This window comes from Pseudocercospora fijiensis (genome assembly GCF_000340215.1).
Source record: "Pseudocercospora fijiensis CIRAD86 unplaced genomic scaffold MYCFIscaffold_2, whole genome shotgun sequence".
Classification (NCBI taxonomy): Eukaryota; Fungi; Ascomycota; class Dothideomycetes; order Mycosphaerellales; family Mycosphaerellaceae; genus Pseudocercospora; species Pseudocercospora fijiensis.
In genome coordinates, this window is record NW_006921533.1 from 4135622 (window position 1) to 4154688 (window position 19067).

At 48.6% G+C, this 19067-nt stretch overlaps 8 protein-coding genes across 8 annotated transcripts; 3 read left to right on the forward strand and 5 right to left on the reverse strand.

Moving 5' to 3' along the window:
* Positions 1-4159: 4159 nt before the first annotated feature.
* On the reverse strand, positions 4160-6666 carry MYCFIDRAFT_161836 (uncharacterized protein). The gene is made up of 2 exons (XM_007925394.1): positions 6515-6666; positions 4160-6442 (listed from the first exon to the last, which is right to left on the reverse strand). The coding sequence occupies exons 1-2, from the start codon at positions 6521-6523 to the stop codon at positions 6017-6019; spliced, it is 435 nt and encodes a 144-aa protein (XP_007923585.1). The 5' UTR covers positions 6524-6666; the 3' UTR covers positions 4160-6016.
* Positions 4161-6666, forward strand: MYCFIDRAFT_181907 (glycosyltransferase family 8 protein). The gene is made up of 2 exons (XM_007925395.1): positions 4161-6442; positions 6515-6666. The coding sequence occupies exon 1, from the start codon at positions 4401-4403 to the stop codon at positions 5688-5690; it is 1290 nt and encodes a 429-aa protein (XP_007923586.1). The 5' UTR covers positions 4161-4400; the 3' UTR covers positions 5691-6442; positions 6515-6666.
* A 420-nt stretch (positions 6667-7086) lies between these two features.
* Positions 7087-7418, forward strand: MYCFIDRAFT_172019 (uncharacterized protein; the record flags this gene model as incomplete). The annotated part of the gene is made up of 3 exons (XM_007925396.1): positions 7087-7155; positions 7187-7271; positions 7303-7418. The coding sequence occupies 3 exons, from the start codon at positions 7087-7089 to the stop codon at positions 7416-7418; spliced, it is 270 nt and encodes an 89-aa protein (XP_007923587.1).
* A 235-nt stretch (positions 7419-7653) lies between these two features.
* Positions 7654-9090, reverse strand: MYCFIDRAFT_82170 (uncharacterized protein; the record flags this gene model as incomplete). Its single annotated transcript, XM_007924648.1, has 1 exon — positions 7654-9090. One exon carries the CDS (start codon positions 9088-9090, stop codon positions 7654-7656), a length of 1437 nt encoding a protein of 478 aa, XP_007922839.1.
* A 680-nt stretch (positions 9091-9770) lies between these two features.
* On the forward strand, positions 9771-10881 carry MYCFIDRAFT_172021 (uncharacterized protein; the record flags this gene model as incomplete). The annotated part of the gene is made up of 8 exons (XM_007925397.1): positions 9771-9805; positions 9831-9915; positions 9943-10087; positions 10112-10163; positions 10192-10297; positions 10351-10399; positions 10462-10710; positions 10736-10881. The coding sequence occupies 8 exons, from the start codon at positions 9771-9773 to the stop codon at positions 10879-10881; spliced, it is 867 nt and encodes a 288-aa protein (XP_007923588.1).
* Positions 10882-11039: 158 nt separating this feature from the next.
* On the reverse strand, positions 11040-11667 carry MYCFIDRAFT_151261 (uncharacterized protein; the record flags this gene model as incomplete). Its single annotated transcript, XM_007925398.1, has 1 exon — positions 11040-11667. One exon carries the CDS (start codon positions 11665-11667, stop codon positions 11125-11127), a length of 543 nt encoding a protein of 180 aa, XP_007923589.1. The 3' UTR covers positions 11040-11124.
* A 246-nt stretch (positions 11668-11913) lies between these two features.
* Positions 11914-14028, reverse strand: MYCFIDRAFT_131788 (uncharacterized protein; the record flags this gene model as incomplete). Its single annotated transcript, XM_007925399.1, has 1 exon — positions 11914-14028. One exon carries the CDS (start codon positions 14026-14028, stop codon positions 11914-11916), a length of 2115 nt encoding a protein of 704 aa, XP_007923590.1.
* Positions 14029-14569: 541 nt separating this feature from the next.
* On the reverse strand, positions 14570-18581 carry MYCFIDRAFT_131098 (uncharacterized protein; the record flags this gene model as incomplete). The annotated part of the gene is made up of 5 exons (XM_007925400.1): positions 14570-14752; positions 14842-14883; positions 17635-18065; positions 18127-18364; positions 18423-18581. Coding segments are annotated over 5 exons (1053 nt in total), but the record flags the coding sequence as incomplete, so codon positions are not given.
* Between the last annotated feature and the right edge of the window lie 486 nt (positions 18582-19067).

The window sequence follows — 19067 nt, forward strand, 5'->3', positions numbered from 1 at the left end:
TATGGTGACCAGGCGCCGAGAACAGCAACGTAGAAATGGACTCGACGTGTTGTCAATGCGCAATGGTTGCGAAGTGACAGACCTTCGTCCGAATGGCTACGAATGTACGTGTTCTCTACTGTGTTTACCTATCCGTTCGATCTTCGTGGCTCGGCGAGAGCTGGGTTTGCAGCATTTCATCTCAATGCCATATTCGAAGCGAAGACTTACGAATCGCCTTTGGCTTTGTGCAGAGTTTTGTTCAGCCAGAATGTAGAATATTTGAATAATTGTCTAAACCGAATGCTAGGCTGACATGACACTTGGTAGGTGACGAAGTTCTAGCGGCGAAGAATGCAGCGGCGCAAACGTTTCAAAGAAACGGCGATCGATCTTCGTCCCCTTGTGACGAAGAATCTAACGTCGAGCGTGCGTCAGAGACTGGCCACCATGGACCAAGCGGCAGATCGAACGGCCATCTCAAAAGCACATGAAGAAGACGGGGTAAGATTGTTGGACCATTCAGAACTGGTGCATCGCATCATCATCCTACTGGAAATTATTCTGTCTGGAATCGATGTAGCCTGGTATCAAATAATCTGCCGGAATCTACTACCGGTAAATAGAAGGCAAGTTCGGATCATAGTTCAGAAAACGTAACCCCGTACCCTGCCAATAAACCGCAGCCTTGCTGTTAAGAACCAGGCTGTGTCGTCTAGAACGAAGGACATAGGCTGGGATATACATGGCTCTCTCGACAGTGGTTTGTAGCAAACTGGGCTGGTCGCTGCAGCGAAGACATCTTAATAAGCCCGTGACTCGACCTTTGACGGGTTGGAGCACGGCAGTCCTTCTTCACGTCACGACTAGGGCTTGCACAAAGATTGTTCCTCGTCATCGACGTTCCTCAACCCGCTCTTCAAGTCGAAGACTATTCATGCCTAGTGCAATCAAGACTTACATCACAACGTAGATATTCACACATGACCATAGACTGGTTCTAAAACCGACGGCGTTCATCGCGATCATAGCCTGTCGCGGTAGTCAAGAAAAACAATCCCAAAACATGCCATCCCCGAACGGACACTACTATCACCGGACGAACCCTTTCCCCAGCAAACATCCTACAAGCAAGAATTTTTACACTTCCGCTAAACTTTTTCATACGTCCGTGTTTCGACCGGGTGAGCTGTAAGCTTTTGACAAGCATCCCTTGCAAGCTTTCAGCCATTGACTTTGTCCAGGACCCTATCCGCATCTCGATATTGCTGCGGATCTTATTTACAACCCCAGTCATCTCATGCTAGGTAACATGTAGTGGCACTGTTAGTTATTGATTAAGAGACGAACTAGCTTCTAGGCGACACGCTATTACTGAAAGCAGGCAGCTTATCAACGTGGATCATTCCTATACCCTTCCTTTTCCACGCCTAGCCTCCGGATAGCAGCGGACGAACTTCTGCCTCGTAAAAGCGGACCGTAAGCGAGATGAAGTGTCGGTGATCAGCACATGACATTGCGGCCGTGATCAACATTCACGCGTGCGTCGTGCAATACTACCCTAATATCAGCCGCTTGGGCACGGCATTGCTCGTTTCTAGAACATGATCTCGACCCCTTGGCAATGACCAACACTCGCGCTGGCTTGCTTCACGTTGCTTGCCTGTACCGAGATGCCATATAAGCTTCAATTAGTGAAGAATCTTGCTTGCGAATGTCCAGTGACTACTGGGAAAATCGTAGGAACCGACGCATTGTCATCACAGCAGAAGCCAAATGCAAGGTAAGGCGATGTGAATGCATATTTAGTACCAGGTAATCCATCTTTGCAGAATGCCACCATGGCCGGGAACTCCTTAGAACGAGGGCCGGCCAGGAGAATCCAAAATCAACCAGTAGCTATATCCAGGGAGCAATGAACATACGAGCAGATTCCGTAGTTCTCGCCACTTGTGCCTATCTTATTGTGATGATTGGATAATGTTCGATCCTGCAATGTGAACTTGTGGGAGCAAGAAATGGATCAGCGAGCTTCAGAGGGTACCTTAGGGCAAGTAATTGCAGTGCACATGCCGGACGGAAAGCACTTGCACTGTTGCCGAAGTGAAGCTGTTCGCGGTCGGCCTCTGCCTACCTAAACAGCACTCTCCCGATCGAATAAATCAGGATCCACCAAGGCTCGTTGGTGCCGAAAATTACATTTGGGCCAGATGGGCGAGCCCAGAGCAATCATCAAAGCTTAATGCAACGCTACAGCAGTCTCAGCAGTGCGTATATACTGTTGGTCTTGAGCAGACAACAGGCCATGTAAGTCAGGTAGCGAGATTGAGATATCCTGGATTCGTTGACCTAGACTTTTTCTGCGCTGTACTGCTCGCCAGCGTCGAACATCATGTGAGCTTGTCGCGCTTCGAAGGAAACGCAGGGTATGCCACAGAACTCGCACGGCGCATCTGAACAAGCCTGAGTCCGCAAGTACAGTGGACGCGGATGACCGAAGGTAGCAACATGGCGAGTGTCTGGTGGCAATGCGCACTGCGCACTGCGGCCTGTGGAGCGGCTTCCCGACTTGAACGATCGGCCAGTGAATGGCGTCGTTTGTTGACACGCGATGAGACCTTGGAAGGTGCCACAGGAATCGGCTTCGATGATAAGGCTACTTGCCTCTTCGTCTGCTTGCCCTCACGACCAATCTCGACTTCTACTTTGTGCTGTGTACGCAGGTGTCGATAGAGGGAGTGCGCGAATATTGCAAAGATCAGGAAGCTGCCTCACCTTGGCAAATCTCAAGTCCTATTTTTCTACTTTTCAGCTGATGGCAGAGAGCTTCGGCACTTGCAGATCTTCGTATTCTATGCAATAACCGAACATTGAGCATGACGGAGAAAAGGGTAGAAGCAGACGCAGAAGAAGGACCTGCTGCTCGTATCAGGATGCCAATTTGCGCACGTTGGAGGCAAAAAGGTCGAGCATCGCGCCAAGCCATGGCTCGAACGCGGGAGCAAAAAAGTTCACTCCTCCCTGTTTGGGTTTCTTTGTTTGTTGTTGATGATGGGTGAGGAACAGTTGCAATAACGGTTCCCAGGAGCTACATCTCTATCTCGCTTTCCGTCGGTCGAGCTCATCAAGCGAGAGATAATTGGTTTAGAGAGCTGGTTATTGGTGTTGTGATGTTGATTGGTTGTCGACAAAAGTTGGGAATTTCTTGGCCGCTAAGTAGACTCTTCGATTCGGCGTTGCCGGGATTGAACCGCAGGTCGCAAATTCCTTCAAGCTTGCTTGCTGAAGGTCAGCCGAGGCAAGCTGCGAGCGCGGGAGTGTCGCGCTGAGATTGGCGGCAAATGCGCTCCCAGTGTTTGAGCGACATTAATCTCGTGCCAATATTAACGAGCGCCAGGGCCTTGCGCATCAGATGTCTTTGTGCGTCGAAGGAAGGCCAGTTCGCAGAGGCCTGGCGAGCCTTGTGATGCTGCTTTGCTGCTCGTCTCCAGGCGGTGTGCGTTGGGCTGGCGGCTGCTGTCACCGCTATATTGCTCTGAGGATCTCCGGAGGATCATAGCGCAAGCAGAGCGGTTGTGCAGTGTCCGATCTTCCTTGAGCGAAAGAGCATAGCGGCCGCAGGACAGCGGCCACGCGAGGAGCCTCCTACATATGCTCTGCGCAATCCCATATTCTCTTTATGTTGTCAACGACGCCAAACGTATGCTCATGCAGGCCATATAGCCATGGACACCGCGCCGAAGCTCTTTCATTATCGCGACCAAGGATGTGGCCATCGTCTCACAGAACTGGTCCTGTCGATCTCTTTCGCCGGCGCGACGCTGTTCCTGGATTCACTGGAGGCCTTCTACCGCAGATCCGCACAGAGAACTCTGGCAGTCTCAGTCAAGTGAAAATGAGCTTCCCATTTTCACGTTGCTTAGGTCGGAGGCATCTTGCACTAGAGAGATGAGTAACCTTGGACTCACGCCTTGACTAGGAAAGAGGAGAGCAACAATGACAATATGCGGATGCAGGGCAGATGCAGTCCAGCTTTCTACAATAATGAGCAACCATATGCATGTGAAAGCAGCCGTGGCTGAGGTGAAGTGAAGTGCAAGACAAAACTTGGCAGTGCCGACAAGCCAAGCCCTTTCTCCACCCCGACCGACGGAGCCAGTGGTGGCGCTCATTTGGTGGTCAATTCCTTGCCGTTCAATTGGGTGAGCCGCCAGCTAGCCAACTACAGGGGAGGGTAGGAGGTTTGGGTGCCTCGGCGGTCTCCCCAAGGTACACCCAATCCTTCTTATTAGTCGGAAATGGTTATGGTGGCGTCTGGGCGCATCAGCAGATGGAGGCGACAGTAGTGGCCCAAACCAAACCAGCGTCCCTTCTTTTCTGTGCAGTCCTCCCTATGCGGTAGCACGCGACAACAGACAACCATGCCACAAGCCCTCAGGAGTCTATGCTTCTTCGTCGGTGCCATAGTCGTGCTCGCCGTGCTCTACTCCTCAACAACGCTCCCGGCAACGGCCTCAACATGGAACGTCCCGGAGGCAGCCAAGGGCTTCACAGACAAATTCAAAGATGAGACACCTCCTCCTGCGGCAGACCCCATCTACGAAGACACGCCGACTTCGAATCCGCCGACCGCAGTGTTGGGACTTCCCGACAAGACAGAAGAAGGAGGAGATAAAACAGACGGAGATGCCAACCCACCGGCTGCCACAGCGACATCCATGGCAGATGCATTGGAGGAGCTCAGCAAATCTCCAGAGGAGTTCAACGACGCGAAATATGCCTTTCAGCTCGATCTCAACCTGACCATGTGCGACGCGAACGTGTACGACACCCACCACCTCCGCAAATACATGCCAAAGAACTTCAAAGGTCCAGGAAACCCAACCTTCGCGACATATCTCTCGACGCGCAATGGCACGATCCACGACCCCTATTTCATGGCAGCAATGCAATTGACATATCGCGTCCTATGGGATCCAAGATCCAAGTCGGAAAAGTACCCTCTTACCGTATTCGTGGCACCATTCATCCCGCAGGAGCACCGTGATTTGCTCCAAGCATCTGGCGCAATCGTGCGCGAACTCGAGCTCATTGAATGGCATCCGAACAAGGCCACATTTGGGCGCTGGAAAGACCTGTTTTCCAAGCTCAACATGTGGCGCCAAACAGACTACAGCAAGATTGCCTTTCTGGACCTCGACGCATTCCCATTCCAGAACATCGACGAGATCTTCGACCTCCACGAAACACAGAAATGCATTCGCGAGCTCCTCCCCGAGGAGGACAGACTCAAAGAGGAGGAGATTTGCGATTATACCTTCTTCGGAACACAAGTCGGAGGATACAAGGAGATCAATGTAGGAGTCATGGTATTCCAACCCAATCTCGCCATGCACGCGCGCTTGACTCGCGAATTCTTGCACGCAGACAAATACGACAATTTAATGGCTGAGCAGGCATTCTTGAGCTACGCCTACAGGGAAGATGGTCCTTTTCCCGTGGCATTTGTGGATCGAGTATGGAATGGCTTCTTCCCGCAGGCAGACGAAGAAGACAAGCTGAAGATTGTGCATGAAAAGCTTTGGTCAGTGAACGAACATTTGCCTTGGGGACAGTCGCATTTCGTGAATACGCATCAGGCCATGTGTAAGCTTTATGAGAGCAAGGAGTTCAGGAAAATGCGCGAGGATCTAGGCAAGAAGCCATTTTAGATGAGTTGCTGTCGTTTGCTGCTGTATATACGTGTAACGATATAGATGAGGCGCGAGTCTGGATTATGCTTGTGGGTCAAAATACTAAGTAATTGACAGCAATGGCGAACAGTGTCTTTCTCATCGCAATTTCGTGTCTTGTTCTTCAAGAGGTATCTATATCCAAAGGTCGTTAATCGTTCGTAGGCCTGGTCAGTCCAGCTGTTCTTCGCTCGTATAGCATAAAGGTAGCCTCTCCACCAGTCCCATGGATCATCTTTCACCCCACCATGGCTCCTCTTAAACTATCTCTTCATCGATTCTCGGCAAGCGACAACCAACTCCCTCTAGTACTTGCTCCTCGGCGGTGGAGGATAAAATCCAACCCTCTGATCATGCGAGTAATACTCGTCGCTATAATATGGCTGTCTCGTGCCCGCATATACCGCCTCACCACTCATCCGCCCAACACTCCTACTCCTCGTCCTTACAGCCGGATGTCCGCTTACGCTTCGACTTTGCGATCTCGTGCGCGTAGCTGGAGGCACGTAGATGGTCTCGCGAGTCATGCTCTGCCGGCGAGCTTTCTTGATCCGATGGCGTTGTCGTGCTGATGGATACTCGAGGATCACGTACCAGGCGTGAAGAATGCCGGGGATCCAGCCCAGGAAGCACAAGAGGATGTTTAGGAGGAGTTGCGCACCGCAGCCTGTGCGGATGAATACTGCGACTGGTGGAAGGAAGATGGCGCCGATGGCGAGAATGATGCCGCCCTGACGATATAGCGTTAGTGGAAGGAAGCTCGAATTCGAATACTTTGGGTTGGCACGGGAGCACACGCTTACGAGAGTCATTGTGTCCAAGAAATGCGCGCTGGCACGCTCAGGTACTGGTAGGTCTGCTCAGGTGCGTACTCCGTGTGTTCAACCTGTTCTTCGCACGTGTCACGGTCTGGGTCACTGCTGATGATGATGATGTTGCTCGCGATTCATGATGCATACGAAGGGAAAGTGGGCGAAACTGAGGATGAGCACATGATGGGCTCTTTATCAATTCTTCGCCCTTCTTACTTCATCGCCTCCTTCAATACATGGATCGCATGCTCAGTGCGCCAAGTGCTGTATCACAACGCAGTGACGTCGCCCTGAGCCATCGCGAAATGAGATCCTTGTCGATCAAGCTCCAACCACGACTTCCTCCAACTTCTTCGCCCTGATCCGGTCAATTTGTACCTCTACCGAAGCCTGCAGCTTTTCGGTCTTGTTTGGGCAAGACGGTTGTTACATTGCTGCGGCTTGGAGTCTTACCGGTCGTGCGAGAAGTTTGGTTCATCATTGCTCAAAGAGGCCGCATACAGTATGCTCCGCAAGGCTGAGCAGCTACCGGAGTACCTCTTAGCGTGAGGAGCACGAAATGCATGTCACCTTCTGCACGCCATAAGCTTCTGCACGCCATCTCTGTCTTGCGCACCACGCCGCCTGCACGAGTGGCACCACTTCTGTTTGCGATGGCGCAAGCTATCCCGGAGAGTTGGAAACTCAGTCAGCCAAGAAACAATACAGGAGACATTCTCGTCAGTGCCAGCTTCACCGCAATCGGAATGTGGACTCGAGCAGTGCAGCTTGTGATCCAGATGTCCAAGGCTGGGGCGGCTTGGTGTGTTCAAGACTCCCTCGTGAGCTTAGATTTGAGCTTGTCTGCTGGCTTCACACTGCGCGGTCACTTGTGAATCTAGAATTTCTGGTTTGAATCCTGCAGATCATCAGCTTTTGATTCTGTTCATGTCTGAGGTGACTTGGTACAGAGGTGATACCAGAGAGAGAAGCAAATTCGATCACTTATACATGTATCCATTAGCGATGCTCCGGCCATGAGGCTGCGAACATCTGGATATTTCGTGAGGGTGCAGGCAGGATAGGTTGTGGGAGGCGTGAGCGAAGGCGATGTGGCGCAAGTCAGTGCAGAGTCCAAAAGCTCAATTTGCCTACGATTTCTTCTCCTCTCCGCCTCCATAATAGATTGGAACAGGGAAGCCATGGCGCTTGTAGAGGCCCTGGACTTTGTCGACAAACTTCGACCAGTTGCCCTCGTCTGCTTTGAAGTAGTCTCGGGACATCTGCATGAAGTAGCGCTCGCATGCATGGTTGACCGCGTGTTGTGTGTATAGAGGAGCCTGGTAGGGCTTGGTCGGCGTTAGTCCGTAGAACGCGAGGCGCTGATTCTCCTTCGGTCGACCATCTCGCTCAAGACCAGCGCGCTCTTGGAGCTTGTTGAGGTGAGATCGAAGGGCGGCAAATGACTTCTTTTCTTCTTCCAGGGCCTTCTCCAGATCCTGATTCTTGTGCCATTCATCTTTTAGATCTTTGAATTGATCCTCAGCATGCTTGTTGCTGTAGTCGAGCTGCTTTTGCACACGACCCACATCATTCTCGGCGTCTTTCTTGGCTTGCGAGACCAGCTTCTTGGCTTTTTCGTTGATAGCTTTGACTTTCTCGTCAGCTTCCATCATCTTGTTTGTGGCTTCTTCTCGAGCATAGGCTGCTTCTCTTTGAGCGTTCTTCTTGACATCATCTTCATCGTCCTCGAGCTTCCTAATTCGATCTTCAAGCCCCAATAACTGGTATTCCTTGTGCTTGAATTCAGCCGTCTTGGTGTCAAGCTCCAGCTTATGCTCCTGCTTCAGGGCAGCAATCTCATCAGCATGCCGCTTCTTCGTACGAACGAGCTGTTCTTTGACGAACTTAAGCGTTGCCTCGAGTTGAGAGACTGTCCCATTATCACCCTCTGCTTGAGCTTCGGTTTCATCCTGGTCTTTATTCCCGCCAAAGTATGTCTGCTGCGCGCTGTCCACGGCTGCCTTTTGAATTGTCGAGTTGCTGATTTTAAGGTTGTTGTCAGGTGAGCTCGAAGCAGACGTGGACTGTTCACGTGGCTCAGTCGCTTCGCTGCTCACAGAAGCACTAACTGATGAGGGCAGCGACGTGGAGCTATTGGTACGCCGAGCTTTTGGTGAATTTGACTCGGTGGTCTGTCGCTTGTTCGGTGCAGTGTTTGAAGACTCGTCGTCGTCAGACTCGCGACCTCTCTTCGGTCCCTTCGGCGAATTGGCTCCACTGCCCGGTGGTGTCGGTGGCATGTTGCTAAGCTTCTCGATGAGGTGATCTATAATGTCGTCGCGGTTGTTGCGGTAAAATATCCTCATGTGCTCTGGTGTGCGGTTACGGATAGAAGCAGAGACAGCTGCCCAATCTTCTTCGCCGAAAAGCGCGGCCAAATCCAGATAGTTCTTGGTGATTTCGCGAGGCTGGCTCGCATAGACTCGAGCTGTGCAAGTCTTTAGGAAAGTCTCAGCTTCACCGGCGCTGAAGTCGAGCATGTTGTCCTTGGCCGGCCGAGTGGCAGATGGCTTGGAAGAAGACATTGCTGCGCAGCGCCTGTAGTTACTGTTGGAGGTGTAACGCGATTGAGGGAAGTTCTAAGATTGTTCGAGTCGCTTGGGGAACGGCCAAGGATTCTGAGGCGGTCAGTATGCTTGTATGTATGCTTGGTATCTTGTGACGTGACGTTCGGTAGTGAATTGGTGTCGGAGGCGAAACACTTGGTGCAGGCCAGATCGATCTGTCTTGGAGAGAGAGGGAAAGAAGGTGAGTGGGACTCTTTTTGAAGTGCGGTGCTTGACACTAGCGCGAGTTTTCGTGACAGTTCGTGCGAGTATTCGAGTATTCACTTGCTCACACTTCCAGCAAGGGATCGCGCGATAGCCTTCAGCTGACTGCGCTCTACAGCTAAATGACTGCAGTCCTCTGAATGTATACAGTCTTCTTAATTAATATTGATCCTACAACTGCCGGCCTGGAAATCGATGGGAGAGCTTCCAAAGTGGGTTTGCGCGTGAAAGATGCATCGACTCAGGCTGAGGAGTACCTTTTCAACATCCAGCATCGGGTTATGGCGGGGAAGCAGTAGAATAGAAGAAATTGAATAGGATGTGCGATCGTTGAAGCGGATTTGGTCCTAGTAGATAGTGCAAAATAAAGCAGGTGTCTTAGAACTTGCGCCCGGATCCTGTAAATCATGCAACACCTCAATGCAGAGCACAAAATGCAAGCTACGTTCGCGGGCCAGAATCAGCGATCGTTGCAAAAGATTTCCTTGTCGAAGAAATCACAATGGGCCTGGGTCAGACGGTCTCGCATTTCTGAGGCCTACGAAACGTCTTAGATGTTCAGCCAGCTCAGAGACATTAGTGGAAAGACCTTTGAAACAGCATCAGCTTCATGCGGCCTGCATAGCGGACTCACCAGGCGCAACCTCACGCACAAAAGCCAACCCAATTTCCTCATATTGCCCAGCAGCATCTCAGCCTGGATTCACAGCGGGGCAAAGGTTCAGTGAATTTCCTCTGCTCCACAAATCCCGTGGCAGATGCGAAGTTCGCGCAGCTTACCAAGAAGATGCGCCTTGCTCCTCGAATACTGTCCACACACCCGGTACGTGTTCTTCCCACCGTATTCCACGCAAGCCCATACTTCGCGGCCACACTTGCAAGGGGTAACTCTATGTCCACTCTCCGTACCTCTCGTGGCGGAGCGGTATCAGCAGACAATCTGCGGTCCTTTCAAGGGCGGGTCTGTTTGCCTTCTCCGAAGCCTTAAGACGGACTGCCATATCCACAGGATAGCAGAAGTGGCATAGAGATGCTCGTGGGATGGGCACAATGTATGTGCGGAGTGTCCCAGCCCTTATCTGCCCCTATTTTCTACCCCCGCTGTCGCTCGCGCCATGCTTTGAGCAGCATCTGCCCGCAGACTGAGCATCTGGATCCAATTGGCGGCTGGCTCCCCGAAGTGGCGCATTTGCAGCGATCGCTTGCGATGGCTATGCTCGACAGAATTTGGCAGCCAAATTAGCCTCATAGTCTCGCAGATAGCCGTCCAGGGTATCGGGAGCGAGGTCTGCGGCAGGCGCTGCTATTATGCTAACATCTTTATAGGCCCATCAGACATTCGGCTGAAACGCCGAGTGCTGGAGGGTCAACACAGTGCCATGCCTTAAACACAGCTGAGGTTATCTGTGCTCTTGTATCAATCCTTGCCCAAGCTCTTCGCCAGTCTCTACTCCTCTAATTTCTCCATTCTGCAGCAAATTCTGTGCATCAAGGCGTCGACGGATGGGCTTTCGTGAGCGACGGGCGGATGTCAGTTCTGAATAATTTGAGCAACTTGTTATTTTCTTGGCTACGCGTCGTCTAGCGTGAGAGTCATTGGCGTATGTACAGAATGGAAATTGAAATATGCATGGCTGTGAATGGATGACGCGAGGTCGACGCGTGAAGTCCGAAAGTGCCAAGCATGGCAGGACCCAGTCTTTGCAGCTTCCTCCCTCCTTCCCTGTACGCACGCCTACACTATCTTGCTAGAGCTACGCATCGTCTGCATACTATCTCAAGAACGTCTCAGACATCTAATACCGGTCCTTCATCCCCATAAATCGGATCTCCAACAAACCATCCCAGAGTCTTGATCTTCTCAACCCGCCCTTCCTCCCCCTTCTTCCCATAGCACATATCGCAATTACAGCCTGTGGGATAGCTTCCAACCATCTCAAACCCACCACTTAGATCCTCCTCCACCAGCCTATGCGCTACACCAGCCGGTACGACGATCACATCTCCCTTCTCAACTTCAGTCTCGACCTTCGACGCATTATCCTCGTGGCCGAAGCATAATCTAGCCTTGCCATGGGAGATGGAGAGGACTTCGTGCGAAGTGGAGTGGAAGTGAGAGGTCGAGTACATTGTGTATCGCCATTGCGGTGTCGCAACTCCGATGGACGAGAGATGGGACTCGATTTCCGAGGCTGTTGTACTCCTCGGGAAGGCAGATTTGTAGAGCAGGAGCGGCTTATTTTGAATTGATGTGTTGGGTGTTAGACCATGCGATGGGATTTGGTGTTTCAAGACACGAAGGTCTTTGAGCGGAGTCAGCTTCAGCGCCATTCTGGATTTCGCATTGTTGATGCAACAGGGTAAGCACGAAGTGTCTACTTTCTCCTCGCAATCATGCTTGTCATGTACACTTCTTACGTCATAGGTGCTTCACGTGCGGTATGTGTGAAATGGTGGTGTGATTGAAAGCGATCATCTTGTGAAGATCTACATTGCAACAACCATGACAGTGAATGAACGCTCCAACGTGACAATCATCTCGCGAGATGCAAATGCAAATGCTAGGGTATCGTCTCCTCATGTTGTCCGTTCGAACTCGCGAGCAATATCGTAGACCCTGCCATCAGTGCCAGGAGCACCGAGCAGCGTCACTCCGAATGGCAGTCTCTCACCGTTGGTCGCTTGGTGTATAGATGCAGGCAGGGCAATGCCGCAGAGATCGAGAACGTTCGCGAAGTGTGTGAAGTATCCGAGCTTGGCATTCAAGGCCAATGGATCTGCCTCCATCTCTGCGACCGTAGGATGGCAGGTCGTGGTTGGCACCAGTAGAACATCTATGTTCTTGAAGATTTTGGCAGCTTCACGGGTGTATTTGGCCTGTAGATGTTGGTCTCGAAACACTTGCCAAGGCTTAATGTCCTTGTTCAGCGCAGCTTCAAAGACCTTCTTCGTCGCCGGCTGAAACTTGTTGAGATTGCTGGCAATGAAGTCTGGTCCAATGCAAGCAATACGCTCTTGGACCAGGGAAGCATCGTACAGGAGATCACTACCGCCTTCGAAAGGCTCCCACTCGACCTCATGTGGGGTTCCACCAGCTCTCTTCAGTCTCTCAACGGCAGCGATGAATTGTGACTGGTAGGTCTGGGAGCAGTTGCTCAACGCAGATGCTGGCGGAACCCCAAATCTGAACCCGGCGGCTTTGACGCCTCGAAACTCAGACTGCCACAGTGCAAGCGACAGTGGCGATTTGGCATACGGATCATTTTCATCTATGCCTGTGTCTGCAGCAAGCCAAACTTTCCTAGCATCTTCCACTGTTGATGCCATTATGGTGATAGTGTCCAGGCTCTGACAAGCTGGTGCGAGACCCCTTGCGCTGAGCGTTCCTTTCGTCGGCTTGTGGCCGACAAGTCCATTGAAAGCTGCCGGCACTCTTCCGGAGCCCGCTGTGTCTGTGCCTAGAGCAAAGGATACCAGTCCAGCCGCAACAGCTACAGCGGAGCCAGAAGATGAGCCACCCGAGATACGATTATTTCCATAGACACTTCGAGGTGTGCCGTAGGGCGAGCGGCATCCTGACAAGCCTGTCGCAAGTTGATCCATATTAGTTTTGCCGACGAATATTGCTCCAGCCTCCAGCAGGTCTTCCACGACTCTTGCGCTTTGTTGTGGCACAAATGCATATGCTTCACAGCCGTTAGTAGTCTTGACACCGGCGACGTCGATGTTGTCTTTGACTCCAAATGGAACACCATATAGCTCAGGGAGTGGTTTGCTGGCAAATTGATCTTCCACTGCCTTCGCGGCTCGAAGTAACTTCTCGGGTTCCTCGACATGAGTCCAGACGGCAGGATCTTTCTTTTTGAAGTCTTCGATGCGGGCGCTGATTTGCTTGATGACCTCCGTGGGGCGCAACTGCCCAGAGCTATACTGCTTGCGAAGTGCAGACAAGGAGATGTCTCCTGTGAAGCCGGGCGGCGTTGTTGGTGGTGTTTGTGTCTGAGGTGGTGCGTAACTCAGCAATTCGTTCGATGTGCCAACGAAGCCAAAAAGGCCGTCGTAGGAGCAAAGCATGTCTAATGTGCTCGTGTAGAAAGCAGAGTCGAAGCCATCAGTGCAATCTGACAGCACGCAGACCTCAAAGCCTCTGTCGGCGCATTCTCGTGCAGTAGTGCTGACGCAGCATTCTGTCGTCACTCCAGCGAACAGAAGGTGGGTAATACCTCGAGCGAGAAGTGTGCGATGTAAAGATGTGTCCCACATCGAGCCTTTGCCAGGTTTGTCGATGACAGATTCACCAGGAATGGGCGTGAGCTCGTCAATAATGCCGTGCCCGTATTCACCTCGCACAAGTAATCTGCCCATGGGCCCTTGGTCTCCAATCGTCATGGTGTGATGCCCTGATGGTGCAGATACTTGTCTCAGTCGCTTTGACGCAGGCAGATCAGATAGGTCCGGTTTGTGGCCTTCTCGCGTGTGAATGACCTGGAGACCCAGTGCTCGCGCCGCTTCAAGCGCTTTTCGCGTTCGTGGGACAATGTTCCTGACCTTCTTGAATATTTCGTCGTTGCCACACTGGATCATGCCGAAGCCGCTGAGGTCCACGAAATCCCGCTGCATGTCGATGATTATGAGTGCTGTTGACTCTTGCGGGAACTTGTAGGGATACGGCCTTGCCGAAGGGAGTTCCATGGTCGCCGCCATATCTGGGAGGTGAGGTGCTGGAGGAGAAGGTGTGAGAGAGCACGATCACACGCGACCGAGGAAGAGTCAGAGTCAGAACAGTGCGAGGTAACCAACAGTCAATCTGTACAGACCAAAGCCGCCGGCTCTATGTATACACATAGCTCGCCCGGCATGCGTGCAGTAAGGTTCGGCACCTCATGGTGGTGCAGAGAAGTATATCCTTCCCGCGGCCAGTCATTGGCTTGGACACGGCGTTCGAGACAGCGTCGACACGTGCGATATGCCGCGGCCTGTAGGTCGATGCATCTGTACGGCCAACATACATAGATAAGGGTGAGGCGTGGCTCGCAGGGAGCGAGGGCATGTTCAAATGCCAAGCTTTGTCCGGGCCGACGGCCCATCGGCTGGCGCTTGCCGTGCGTTTGCCAATTCACAAGCATACTACTCTGTCATCATCCTCCACCACCATCACCACCACCACCACCACCACCTTATCTGCGCCCTGAGAGGGTTCCTGGCCAAAATCTGAGATCGCAAAATCCAGCATCTACGCTGTTACCGAATTCTCTATGAACGTCTTGGTCTTGGCCTCCTCCTTGGTCAGTCGAGACTGCGCCAAACGCTTCCACACATAATCACCCGCCACGATGGGATCGTAGCACGCCTTGCCGCCCTCCGGAATACACGTTGGCAAAGGCTGCAGAACCGTGTCGTATGATGGTCCAAAGAACTAGGAAGTGTTGTGGACCACTATCGCGTTCCAAGACTGGCAGCTTGCAATGTATTTGTTTTGATTACTAATCGTATATATATCTCGACTACCGAGGCTAGCAAACTTCGATAGCTAAAGGCTCTTAGACTCTACAACTATAGGCCTAGGTATGTTTATATTATATATAATATAGCTATCTATAAGGTTCTAGGAATACGATACTAGTTTTAGAGAATATTATAATTTTAGTTTCTATATATATCTATGCCCTAGTTTATAAAGGAAAATTTACTAATCTTACAATTCTTAATTATAGTTATGCTTTTTTAAGTTATATAGTAGTTTGTTCTAGCTATAGTATAGTAGTTTGTTCTAGCTATAGTATATAGTTTAGTAGGGCTTAGTATAAGTACTAGTATCTAAGTAGTAGTTTGCTGCTAGTCTAGACGCGCGCTATCAATTCCCTTAGACTCTTAGTTAGTAGGCTTTAAATATTTAGTTAGAAAACGAAATATATCTATAGTAAATACTAAGTACTACTTAGCTAATTACTATAGTAAGAGAGAATAGGACTTTAGCTATATACTAAAATAGCGATTTAGACTTTAGTAGTAAATTTACTAGTAGTAAAAGTTATTAACCTTAGCTTAAAATATATAAATAAAATTTAATTATTTAGGCTATATATAGAATATATACTAAAAGAATAGATATACTACCTTAGTAGAGGCCTAGATATATTATATATAACCCCCTAATTACTAGTAGTTATCCTCTAGCTAGTAAGTCTAGTAGTATAATTCTTAGAGATTAATAGCTTTAAGCTATACTATCTAGCTATTATAGATTTAGCTATTATACTAGTTATTTCTACTACTAGTCCCCCGATAAATTATATAGTTTAAAGTATAGAATACTAAATTACTAACTTCTAAATAGAGATAGGTCGATTAGTAGAGGTCGGTTAACGGTTCGACTAATAGTTCGATTTATAGTTTGATTAATAGTTTGATTAATAGTTTGATTAATAGTTTGATTAATAGTTTGATTAATAGTTTGATTAATAGTTTAATTAGTAGTTTAAATAGAAGTTAGATTACTAATAATAGTTTAATTCAAAACGTAATTAGTAGTTTAATTAATAGTCTAATTAATAGTTTAACTAACTGTTTGATTAGTAGTTTAATTAGTAGTTTGATTAATAGTTTAATTAGTAGTTCGACTAGTAGTTTTAGTTTAACAGAAACTTTAATTAGTATTATAGTAGTAGCTAGTCCCCCGATAAATAGTTTAATTAGTAGTTTAATTAGTAGTTTTAGTTTAATAGAAATTTTAATTAGTATTTTACTAGTAGCTAGTCCCCCGATAAATTATATAATTTAAAGTATATAGTACTAAATTACTAACTTCTAAATAGAGATAGGTCGATTAGTAGGTCGATTAGTAGGTCGATTAGTAGATCGATTAGCAGTTTAATTAGTAGTTTAGCTAGCAGTATAACTAGTAGCTGATCTGCTAGTAACGGTTGATTTAAAATCTCGTTAGTAGTCTAATTAGTAGTTCAACTAGCAGCTTAACTAGCAGTCTAACTAGTCGTTTCATTAGCAATTTTACAAATAGCTCGATTAACTATTTAAGTAATAGTTTAATTAGCAGTTCGATCACTAGTTTTAGTGTAACAAAAATTTCAGTTAGTATTTTCTTAGTAGTTTCTTTAATAGTTTTATTAGTAGTTTTATTAATAGTCCTATTAGCGGTTTTGTTGGTGGTATTGTTTCTAGTTTAGTTAGTAGTCTTAGTACTTTAATTAGTAGTCCTATTTATAGGTTAGCTTATAGTCTTAGTAGTTTTAATTAGTAGTCTTATTAACAGTTTTATTAGCAGTTTTATTAATAGTCCTATTAGTAGTTTTACTAACTATTTTACTATTAGTGCCATTTGAGTTATCAGTTTTATTATCAGTTTTATTATTAGTTCTTTTATTAGGTTCACTAATAGTTTAGCTAATAGTTTATCTAATAGTCTATCTAACAGTTTACCTAATAGTTTAATTAATAGGTTTGTTAATAGTTTTCTTAATACCTAGTCCTACTAGTAGCTGCCTACTAGTAGCCCTACTAATAGTCTAATAGTCTAAAGTTACTAGTAGCTCTACAGCCTCTACTAATAGCTTTATTAAAATTAATAGTACTATTAGTAGTCTTACTAATATTTTCGCTACGGGGACCTTTATACTAGTCGATAGGCTTCGTATTTAGTAGAATATAGCTATATCTAGGTCTTTAGTCTACGTTAAGCTCCTACTAAATTTTTATTAGCGTTTTACGCTTATATCCGGGTTTCGTTAAGCGCTTTCGATTTACGTTCTACGCTAAAATCTAGGATAAGTTAAACTTCCCTTTAATCTTTAATTAAATATTACTTCTACTAAAATTCTTAGCTAATTATTTCGGTCTTAGCGGACAACTTAGATTTTCGCGGGCGGTAGGCGCGGTATCTAGATTAGTAGCTACGGTACTAATTATTTCGGTATTAGCGGACAACTTAGATTTTAATACTAGCTAATACTAGCTAATAGTCCGAGCTAATACTAGCTAACACTAGCTAATACTAGCTAATACTAGCTAGCTAACACTAGCTAATACCTACGCTAAAATCCGGGGCAAGTCAAATTTCCCTTTAATATTTGTTTCGATTGACGTTCTACGCTGAAATCCGGGGTAAGTCAAATTTCCCTTCAATCTTTGATTGAATATTACTTCTGCGAAATTTCTCAGCCAATCATTTCGGTCTTGGCGGACAACTTGGATTTTCGCGGGCGGTAGCCGCGGTGTCTAGATTGGCAGCTGCGCTGCCAATAATGGGATGGAGTATCGCTCGCATCCTGTGCTGTTATGCACTCTGTGAACAGTCGAGATGAAAACATCGTTGCTCCAGCGCCCAAGCATGTCCCCGACGTTTACCACAAACGTCCCTTCCACGGGCGGAGCCTGAATCCACTGGCCATCGACATTCAGGATCTGTAACGCAGGCTGTTCGCCCTGACATAAAATGGTGATGGCTTCTATATCAGTGTGCGCTCCGATTCCAAGAGCATCAGGATCGCGCGGATCTTGTGCTGGGTACTTCAGCAGTCGCAGCATGGCTCCAGGATGCTTCACTGCAGAGTCAAAGTAATCGTCCGGAAGCTCCAGAACCTTGGCAAGAAGCTTTACAAGTCGACGTGCCAGCATGAGAACGCTCCCGTAGTATGCAGCCACGTTGTCCTTAAAGCCACTCATTCGTGGCCAAGCATTTTCGCCCTGCATGGGACTATCTTGCTCGAATTCTGCTGTTCATCAGCGATCCACATTCCAGAGAGAAATTCGTTTCTTTCACCGGATTCGACCAACCTTCGCCGGCGTCGCCATCCCATAGCGGGTCTAGGGCAGCTTCATACCCACAATTGAAGGCCTCATTGAGATCGGCTCGCTTCGACTCATCTGTCCGTACTTCTGCAATGGGCTCGTAGCCATGCAGGACCTTATTCTTCTTGTAATGGATTTCGGATTTGACTTCAAGAGATTGGTCGAAGAAAGCCTTGGCCGTGGCGAAGATGTTACGAATCACATCTTGAGGTACTTGGTGATCCTGGAGCGAAAAGCAACATTAACGAGTCAATTCACGACTCTTATCATCATGGACTGACCTTGATGTAGAAGAATCCTACGCGGGTACACGCATCGCGCAATTGGTCGATGATCTCTTGTTCCGGTGCAGCCAGAGATATCGTCGGGATTTCATTGAAATCTGCTTTTCGAGCTGTATTGCCAGCCAGATGGCGTTTACGGCCGGAGAAAGAGGTGAACTGTGTGAATCACACGATCAGTATTCTTTTTGGTCTTCAAAGTGAATAACTAGTTCGCACGCACCTCGGTCATCGCAGCTACTTTTGGTGCAAAGGAGCCAAGATTGATGCGTGAGTTTGACTGCACGCAGCCGCCACGCGAGAGCAACGTACAGCAATAGGAAGAGATCTATCCCAAAGGTTTAAACACCGAGATGTCTTCTCGAGCGGCTGCTATACATCAACGAATGGGTAAGGAATGCTCCATAACCATTGGTCACTTCCAGACTGATAGCCGAAGCACGGCTGCCGTCGGCCGCTCAAACCCAGGGCCTAGGGGACCTGCATGGGTGCACATGGGGCTCCATAAACCTTGATAAGGCTAATTCGACACAGATCCCGACACAGCGACTGATGGGGCATCTCGTGGCTTTTCACAGACACAAGTGCTGCAAGAGATAACCACATGCTATCGTACAGCATGGCAAGTGCATAAGTAGAACCTCA

Coding starts and splice junctions, on each gene's coding strand:
- MYCFIDRAFT_181907 (XM_007925395.1), top strand. CDS start 4,401: ATGCCACAAGCCCTCAGGAGTCTATGCTTCTTCGTCGGTGCCATAGTC.